Source organism: Asterias amurensis, chromosome 3, assembly GCF_032118995.1.
Source record: "Asterias amurensis chromosome 3, ASM3211899v1".
Lineage (NCBI taxonomy): Eukaryota > Metazoa > Echinodermata > Asteroidea > Forcipulatida > Asteriidae > Asterias > Asterias amurensis.
The window spans coordinates 17,727,662-17,738,073 of record NC_092650.1 but is presented as its reverse complement, the minus strand read 5'-3'; the positions used below and the strand labels follow the sequence as shown (position 1 = coordinate 17,738,073).

General features: G+C 38.4%; 1 protein-coding gene across 1 annotated transcript in view; it reads left to right on the top strand.

Moving 5' to 3' along the window:
- LOC139934327 (protein disulfide-isomerase TMX3-like) overlaps positions 1–10,159 on the top strand; it is a 28,835-nt gene extending 18,676 nt beyond the window's left edge. Inside the window, exons 9-14 of the mRNA XM_071928495.1 lie at positions 98–208; positions 1,078–1,198; positions 1,716–1,772; positions 2,950–3,082; positions 4,467–4,535; positions 5,143–10,159. Coding sequence (XP_071784596.1) covers positions 98–208; positions 1,078–1,198; positions 1,716–1,772; positions 2,950–3,082; positions 4,467–4,535; positions 5,143–5,373 — 722 coding nt within the window. The 3' untranslated portion in view covers positions 5,374–10,159. The remainder of the gene's footprint in view (positions 1–97; positions 209–1,077; positions 1,199–1,715; positions 1,773–2,949; positions 3,083–4,466; positions 4,536–5,142) is intronic.
- The last annotated feature ends 253 nt before the right edge of the window (positions 10,160–10,412 follow it).

The following is a 10,412-nucleotide window of genomic DNA, read 5'->3' as shown; positions in this document are numbered from 1 at the left end:
GTACAATTTGTTTTCACCCTTACACCTTTGTAAAATATATCGCTGAAAACTTTTCACTAAAAATGTTCAATTGTTGATTTTTTTCCCTTTTTCTTAGCTCCTGAAGGAGGAGCGACTGAAGAGGATGTTAAGACATGGATAATGAACGAGAGATTTCAAGCATTCCCTCTGATCGAGAATAACAACATAAACCTCCTCGCACAATTAGGTATGTAATGTGGGGAACCCAAGTCATCATTGCATTTTTATCGATTATATTTTGGCGAAGCCTCGTCCTTTTTTATTAGAGGATCGGCTTCCTTCCCGTGTCTCTACAGAAGTAAAAAGGTGACTCCTTTTCCAAGTTGCGAAAGGATGGTAAGGTCAACATTGATGAAAAGTTAAAGAGTCTGGGTACTTTTTGTAGAACACAAAACACAATGTCCATTGCTTATTGTAATCCTTGGTTCTAGACCTTTGTTCTTATGTTATACAAATGTGTCATTTACAAACTACAAGTACCCGTGTTACCCTATAGTGGATAAAGGTTTCAGGTTTTACTTTCCACTGTATAATTATTGTGGTTTTGTCCAATCGATAACTTACTGGCGGGATAGAGTGCACCAATAAGCAGTGCCACTTACAGTGGATTAAGTTTTAAATTTATATCAATATAAACCACAAGGGAAACTGACTGGGTAAATTTTTATAATGATTTTTGGGGTTGAACAAAGAATTGACTAGAGTGGGACTCGAACCAAGGACCTCCGGATTAAAGTGCCTGGTGATCCCCTGGCTGCGGCTTCCCAGTTTGTATCGTAATTTGGGTGTAATCCCTGGCTACACGGCAGTTAACGGTTGTATGGCTTCTGACTGGCACCCCTGAACAAAGATATTGACAAAATAGGGACATCGCCAATATAGGGCTAGATAGCTCAGTTGGTAGAGTGCCGGCACATTAATGCAGAGGTCGTTGGTTCGAATCCCACTCTAGTCAATTCTTTGTTCAACCCCAAAATTTTGTTTAATCTGTTGGACTTGTAGCTATTCTCAAACATTTTTTGTTCACAGTGTCATTGTTATGTTTTTCGTCTACAGATAAATTCTTGGTATTAGCTTTAGTGAATCCTAGCGTAGACAATCACAAGAAGCATCCTCATTACATCATGAAGGACACTGTACACAAAGTGGCCCTGGAACACAGGCAGCAGTTTCATGAGTGAGTCTTATCTCCCCCATGGGTTGTCATTTGTTATAATTGAATATGGTTGGAAAGGTATCTTAAAAATAGAGTATCATTATGCCAGGCATAATATTTTTCCTTCTTTTGCATGTTTAGTCTGATTACCAAATTTTGTTTGCCCCTGAGAATTTTTTTTTTTTTACAAATATTGTTATTTTAATAGCCTAAAAAGTCTATTGAACCCTACACCATGTATACACAAGTACCTCAGCCCTTATTTGTAATTCACAACAATATCCCTTGAAATTATGTGTTTTTTGTCCTTGAGCAAGGCACTTTACCGTAATTGCTTCTCTACCGCCAGGAGTGCACAATAGTACTGGTGAGAGCTTGGGAGTAACCTGCAATGGACTGGCAACCCCTCCTGTTTAATGCCAATGAAACCAGATATAAACTCCAACCCGATGAGCCATATTGGCTCGGGACAGACTTCACTTTTCTTAAGGTGAATTTGATCAATATCTAATTTTTTCTTTATTTTTTTTCTTTGCAGAAAATTTCAGTTTGGTTTCATGGAGAATAACGATATAGCAAACGACATCACTCTGAGGTGAGTAGTTGCACGTAGTTGGGGAGCCATTTCAGAGCTCAAAGGTTACACTGGAGTACAGGCCCGATGCCAGTGGTTTAAATGGACAAATTCGTCCAACAAGGGTAGTTTTTCTTTCATCGTTTTCTCGTAACTTCGATGACCAATTGAGCCTAAATTTTCACAGACTTGTTATTTTATGGTTATGATGGGATACGCCAAGTAAGAAGACTGGTCTTTGCCAATTACCAAACGTTTACCTTCCCTTTAAAGACACTAGACACATTTGGTGTATGGTTTAAAGGGAAGGTACACGTTTGGTAATTGTCAAAGACCAGTCTTCTTACTTGGGGTATCCCACCATAACCATAACATAACAAACCTGTGAAAATTTGGGCTCAATTGGTCATCGAAGTTCTGAGAAAATGATGAAAGAAAAAACACCCTTGTTGGACCATCTCAGCTCCCTGTGGAGTATACAGCCTGTGCCGCCAAATATGTAGCGCAATAAAGGCTAATCAATCACAAGAACTAACTCTGCCCTCACAGGTACCCATTTTACCCCTGGGTGGAGTAAAGCAACTATGGCGAAGTGTCTTGCTCAGAGACACAAGTGTCACGACAGAGATTCGAACCCACACTCCGCTGAACAGAATCACCAGAGCTTGAATTCGGCGCTCTTATCCGCTCGGCCACGACACCCCACAGTATGGATTCTTTGTTATTCCCAAGCCACATCTCTTCACGATCTTCACTGGCTGACAGTCTCCAACCGTATCAACTTTAAAATACTTACCCTGGTCTTCAAATGTCTCAATACCGCCTCTGCGCCTTCATACCTAATGGATCTCATTCAGTTGTACAAACTTAATAGATACCTCCGGTCATCTACTGACACCAGACTACTTGCCAACCCCAAAACACGCACCACACTGGGGAAAAAAGCTTCCACACTGCTGCCCCAAACCTCTGGAATGATTTACCTCACAGCATCCGCCACTCTAGCTCACTAGCAGCCTTCAAGAAATCTCTCAAAACCCACCTGTTCAACTGATTTGCTTGCTTTTCTTTATTCTTTGCTCTTTGTTTATTTTGTGTGTACAGCGCTGTGGTACTTTCCCCTGTTAGTTAGAGCGCTTTATAAATACCTTGTATTATTATTATCTCTCATTGATTTTTTTTCCTCTTTGCTTTACAGTCAGTTAGAAAGACCTGGTATCCTGGTGGTCAATCCAGACACCTATGAATACTATAGTTATGAAGAGCCTCTGGAGGTTACCATAGAATCATTGAGCGAATTCTTGGTCAGCATTGAAGAGGGAAATATCGAGGTAGGTCCATGTACATTGGGCTTTTAAACCCATAAACCAAACCTAGGCTTAGATCCCTTACATACTCAATTGCTACGTGCACTCGACCAACTTAGCCTCACATTAAAGGAACACGTTGCCTTGGATCGGACGAGTTGGTCTAACAAAAGCGTTTGAAACCGTTTGTTATAAAATGCATATGGTTGGAAAGATGTTTTAAAAGTAGAATACAATGATCCACACAAACTTGTCTCGAAATTGCGTGGTTTTCATTTTGCTTTGGCGAACTAACACGGTCAGCCATTTATGGGAGTCAAAAATTACACTCGCATAAATGGCCGCCCGTGTTAGTCCACGAGGTGAAAGGAAAACGGTGCAATTTCGAGGCATGTGGATCATGTGTGGATCATTGTATTCTACATTTTAAACATCTTTCCAACCATATTCATTTTATAACAAACGGTTACAAATGCTTTTCAAAGACCAACTTGACCGGTCCAAGGCAACGTGTTCCTTTAATGCTAGATAGCTCAGTTGGTAGTACGTTAATCCAGAGGTCGCAGGTTCAAATCTCTCTCTAGCCAATGTTTAGTTTTTCAGCCCAAAAAATAATTAATATCAGTAATAATAATCTTATATGGTGCCAAGTAATAATAACAGTGGCCTCTTATGTTGTGCTCAAATCCGTTGCTCATGGCACTCCAATATTATTTGATTTTATCTTGTTCGCCCCTGACACACTTCCAATTTGATGCTCCAGGCACCAGGGCCCAACTTCATAAAGCTGTTAAAGCCATTGGACCCTTTCGGTTCAGAAAAAAAATAAAAGTTCACAGATTTACAAATAACTTACAGGGTTTACAGAAGGCAATGGTGAAAGATTTCTCTTGAAGTATTATCCCATAAAATGCTTTACTTTTTGAGAAAACAGCAAAACAATATAAATTCTCGTTAACGAGAATTACGGATTTATTTTAAACACATGTCATGACACGGCGAAACGCGTGGAAACAAGGGTGGGGTTTTCCGTTGTTTTCTCCCGACTCCGATGACCGATTGAGCCTAAATTTTCACAGGTTTGTTATTTGATATAGAAGTTGTGGTACACAAAGTGTGGGCCCTGGACAACACTGTTTACCGAAAGGGTCCAATGGCTTTAAGCAGAAAATTCTGCTTGGAAATTTCTTGAACAATAATTTACAGTATTTTGGCCTGTAGTATTATACATACAAAAACTAGTTGTTTTTTTATACCGCGTTTTTCACACTGGAAGGGTTCTCAAAGCGCTGGAACATCTCTACCCCTGGTCACTGTATTTTCGCTAAGCGAGACTTTTGTGTGCTTAGCAAGTGTTTTTGCTGTCCTACTTAAAATTGTGTCTTTTTTCTTCTTTTCACTCCCACAGCCATTAGGTGGCAACAGCTGGTATAGGAAAATCTACAGAGTTATCTACGAAGTTGTTAGAAGTTTAGTGGTGAGTGAAGCAACAACACTGTGAATAGTGAAAATAAGAATATTACATTGCTTTGATTTTTTATTTGAAAAAAACCCACAAAAAAACAGTGTTTTACTTTGTTTTTGCAGTCATTTTGTGAAAGTCTATTTTAGTTTGATTGCAACAAACATTGCTTTTGTATGTTTTGACCATCACATGATAAATGCTTTATTTTAGTTTGTATCAGCGAATTGTGCATGTTTAGACCATCATGTTGAATATTACAAACAGCTGGTTGGGATAGTTTTTGTTGTCGTGTAATAAGTTTGTTTCCAGAATTTACCCTTTATAAACAGGTGGAAATGCCCAAATCTTCAATTTGCCAACTTAATTTGGGATCCTACTTTAATACTTTTTTTGTCACCTATGGACTCTCAAACCTAATGGGTAAGAATTTTGGAGAAGGATTCAAAAATTTCATATGGGTGCTTAGCAGAAAATATTGCTTAACTGTTTTCTGCTCAGCAGAAATGAGCAGGATACCAGTCACAAGTATTTTGTATATGTGATATGATAATTTGGCCAGGAACTAATTGCACAGTTTATAACACCTGTGTTTAATCCTATTTCATCTTCTACCGTTCAGGCCCTATGGATGTCCAGCCCCATCTTGACCACCGGTCTCCTGGTCGTCCCGTCCTTCCTCATGATCTTCATCTGCTACAGCATCTGGTCGGCTGACCCATACGATGAGAGCGACCCTCCTCCAGACAGCGAAGACGAGGATGAGGAAGAAGAAATGGAAGGAGAAGAAGAGGAAGAAGGAAAGATGGAGGAGCTAGAGGACGAGGCAGATGGGCATCTCAAGTCAGCCTAGGTGAAAAGCTTTTTACCCTTGGGAAAAGTCAGAAAAACTGAAAGCCTGAAAGTCTATTATGAATACTAAATCATGAAGGTCAGCTCTTGTACTGAAACAATTTTCCTATTTTTGTCCCAAGGACCCAAAACATACCTTGCCTAGGGTAAAAAATAGTCATAGTAAAAACTTTTAAAAAGTTTGTCAATGCACAGAATTGTATTTTTACATATATGTGCACTATTGTCCTTTTTGTTTTTCACCTGACACTACCCCGTAGCAGTCCTTGAACTTCGTTTATGAAGGGGCACAGCAATTTCCCTCTGGTAAGGGGGACTTATATGAGGAAAATTTACAATTTCATTGAAACTGAGCAAGGGGCACCACAGCAAAAGCACATGGCACCATGGCAGTCGCTGTGGGTGCCAAGGTTGTTTTGAGGCCTGCGAAGGGATAAAAACTCATTGCTCTTTATGCACTGATCCATTCAGATCATTAGTGTGGTTATTGAGACCTCAAACAAGAAAAATGTTAAGAGGAACACAGTATATAACATTACACCAGAAAGGGTAACATTTTAGTTAGTAGCTATTGAAGCATGGTTTAGGAAACCATCAACCTCAACCAGCTTCTTTGTTTAAACTCTGTTGGACCCCAAGGACTTGCACCTGTAAACAGATTATACTTGGTATACATGGTATCAGGCATACCTCCTAGGTTTGTCCATGTTTTTACCCTAACCAAGGCATTTAATTTAGACATGGCTTTTATTAGTACTTTTTTTATTCTTATAAAAGGGTATTCTGACAGTTGGGTCACTGCCAACTTTTTGATCTCTGTTATTATTTCTCTTGAGCTGGAATAGATTTTAAGATGATGGACAACAGGAGACTTTCCAACGCTAGGTGGCAGCAGACTTACCGGGTAAATTTCCATTGTTTACGTATTTCTGACCATGCGCATAATTCTGAGAATGGATTTACCCGGTAAGTCTGCTGCCCTCTAACGTTCCACAAAGTCTCCCAATGAGATAATGTCAGGAATTCCAAAGTGCAGCACTACGAGGGGAAAACTCTAGTAGAATATCTCACAGTACTTTGCCTGTGGGACAGACACAGTAAAGGGGATTAGAGGGTAGACCATATTGTGGTCAAATAATAGTTCGTTAGAACAACAGTTTCATATCAAAATGTAATGTTCGATTTTATTTCTTTGTCTGTTATAATATCTGAAAGATTAAGGTAATATCATCATTTGCTGTGATGTTTCTTTGTTCACAGTTCTATTAATTTTTATATTTTACTTTTTAACTATTCTAGAAGTGGCATTACTGTTTCCCAAGCATGTGACATACCAAGGAGCTACAACAATTAATTATTAATGGTGCTAACAGTTACCACCTTCGATTTCACAAAATATTACCAAAAGTTTTCAAAATGCTTAGAAGCTCATAATTCCCCACAAAATATGAGAAGTACTTACCTTCTCATGTTGCTGTGATGACATGTATAACAAACACAACCAAACATTTTCATTTGGGGGTGGGAGGAGGGGGGGGGGGGGGCGAGACAAAGACTTCTGAAATCCAATAGTGTGATTGAAATAAACAGGTTATTGACAATAGATTATTCCTCAGTGGACTTGCAGCGTTTCCTTCGAGAGAATTTTGTGCAGGTTTGTGTAAGTTGTGATGCAGTGAGGAAAACTGAACATTTAAAATTCAAATTATGTAGTGTAGGGTCGAAGTATTCACTAAACAAAGGTATTGGTAGCCTGGAATGTGCACAAGATATGGTCACTGTAGGGTCCTGGAAAAGTATGGAATACCTACATGATGGCCAAACTACACACTGTGACTTTGGGGAACCACAAAAAATATAGCATTTGATGTTTTGCCCAGGGCCCATTCATAGAGCTGTTAAAGCAAGTAGCTAAGCATACTAAAACCCAACCAATAAGTAATGTAGATATGATGTAGGTGTAGTAACTAACTGTTGGGGCTTGGTCACTCAGGTCTCAATAGCGAGAACGAAAACACAAAGGTTAACAATGCACACCCTCGATTGGTTGAACGAGCGTAGGCGTATTCTGTATGGATCAATTCAACCAATACAATGCGTTCTCTTTGCGTCGTGATTGTTATCGTTTTCCGTTATCGCTGCAGTGTGACTCGGTCTTCAGGCCTTCAAGGTTGTAACTTGGTAGATTTTTCTGTTGGTGTATAAAGACTCGGTGAAGCACCTGGGCCCAATTTTATAGAGCTCCTTAAGCAGAAAATATTGCTTAAAAAACTCTGCTGAACAGAAGTTAGCAGGATACTAGTCACAAATTGTGCATGTATGACATGGTAGTTTGGCTGTTAACCTTATCCTGGTAAGCAACATTTTGTTGCCCTTAGCCACTTATTCTGCTTAAAGGAACACGTTGCCTTGGATCAGACGAGTTGGTCTATGAAAAGCGTTTGAAACCGTTTGTTATGAAATGCATATGGTTAGAAAGATGTTTTAAAAGTAGAATATAATGATCCACACAAGTATCACTCAAAATTGCACGGTTTTTATTTTACGTCGCGAACTAACACGGTCGGCCATTTATGGGAGTCAAAGTTTTGACTCCCATAAATGGCCGACCGTGTTAGTCGACGAGGTAAAACGAAAACCCCGCAATTTTGAGGCATATTTGTGTAGATCATTGTAATCTACTTTTACAACATCTTTCTAACCATATCGATTTTATAACAAACAGTTACAGGACGCTTTTCAAAGACCAACTCGACCGATCCAAGGCAACGTGTTCCTTTAAGCAGCTAGCACTATGGAATTTGGCCCTGAAATCAGAGCCCAAAGAGCAGCTTCAGCAAAACTAGCTGAGAAATTTTACCAGCTAAAAAAACAATTTACTTCTTATTGTTGCTAAGCTGCAATTTTTAAATCAATATTTTGTGCTTAAACTGCTCCATGGAATTGGGCCCTGGAGTTTTGTCAAATTTCTTGCAGGGTTAGTCAGCACCTGGCTGCATACAAGTTTTGAGAACAGTTGACGCGTTCAAAGGCAAAACCAAATTTTGTTTGTAATGATGGTTTGGTGGTCTGGTTGGCGTAGTGGTATCTTACCACGCCTTCCACCTCTAGGACGCTGGTACGAATCCCAGGTGGGGTCCTACGTGGATTGGGGTTTTCAGTCACTGCCAGACTGCGTGGGTTTTCCCTGGAATAGGTCTCTTGTGTTTTCCTCCTAACTCTCTTGTGTTGCTCCTAAATTGAAACTTAAACTTCCTTGTCTTCTCACCATTTGGGTTTTTGGCTAGTACATGTAGCACAGTAATTGAAGTTCTTAGTGTCTTTGGAATCACAACCAGAGCCCAATTTCATAGAGCTGCTTTAGCAAAAAAAAAAAAAAAAAGCTAAGCACAACAAAATTATGCTTACCAGAATATGGTTATCAGCAAAACTACCATGTAAAGTGTATGATCTCCGACTGGTATCCTGCTCATTTCTGCTAAGCAGAAATTTGTTAAGCAACATTTTGTGCATAAGCTGCTCTACAAAAACGGGCCTAGAAAAAACATAAATGAAAATGGTGTACATTGGGACCGACCTACATAATGTTGTACCGCAAAGTGGACCTTGATATTGGCAAACTAAACAAGACCAACTATTGACGGTTTTGTACCAGTACTGTGCGATTACCTCAGCTTTTTTTTTATTAACAAAAGTAAATGTTAGTCTAGTCCTTATATTATTTTTATTGAAAACATATTACAAAGACACTTGTATGTTTATTAGATGATATAATTTACATGTACATTTGAAATGTGCAGTGTGCAATATCCTTTCAGAAAATGTACTCGTAAAAAAAAGTTTATTAATCTTCACTTTTTTTTCCAACCATTGTATCATTGTAAAAATGACATTTCAGCATTTGAGTTATTTGTATTTCATAAATTATACCTACAATGTGAAATGCTAGGCATTTGTTTGTAAAATTCTTAGAGAATTTGTAAAATTAATTGAATTTGGTATTAAAGCCAAGTTTGGACTTGAATTTTGTTTTAAAACATGTGGAACTGGAATTTCTTTTTAAATGATTGCATTGTTTTAAATGTTCTTGTCTTCAAGAAAAGTTTAATAATCTGTGAGAAATTGAAGAAAAAAAATATCACAAAACCAATATTTTTCACAATGGATCTATATTGTTATGTTGACTATGTCTACAGAGCTTATTATAACAGGCATGTGAGATTCTCCTTTTTCCCTTCACTTTCTGTGTAAAAAAAGTATATGAATATAGGAATATTATCTTTCCTCTGTTTTTTCTTGCCTGGTTTTTCTCTTTTCCTATTACTTTATGGATAGTTACTCACAAGCCTTTTATTACTTTAAAGCCATTATATACTTTCGGTAAACAGTATAGCCAAGTCCCACACTTCGTGTATCACAACTTATACAGAATAACAAACCAGTGAAAATTTAGGCAAAATCGGTCCTCGGAGTCGGGAGAAAATAACGGGAAAACCCACTCAGTGTATAATGGCTTGTAACACAACAAAAACAATGTTGACATTCAGAGAGCTGCTTAAGCAAACAATTAGCCAAACACAAACAACAGTGCTTAGCAGAAAAAAGTTACCAGGCAAAATGCAATGTCTTAGTGAAAGATTTCAACAGGCTCCCTGCTTAATTTTGTCAAGCAGGAAATTATCAAGCAGTAATAATAATTGTGCTGAAACTTTTTTTTTTCTGTTGCATTTTGTAAAACAGTTGATAAGAGATGAATAAAACGTTGAAAGATAGCAACTCAAATCCAACAGCAAGTTATTGCCCCTTCCCTTTTTTATAGATCCCAAGTTTCCACAGTCCATAATATATAGAGAGAGAGCGCTGATTTATCAAGACTCTCTTTATAATTAAGGAGATATTTTGATTATCAATATTTTAAAGGAACACGTTGCCTTGGATCGGTCGAGTTGGTCTTTGAAAAGCGTCCTGTAACCGTTTGTTATAAAATCGATATGGTAAGAAAGATGTTGTTAAAGTAGATTACAGTGATCTACACAAATT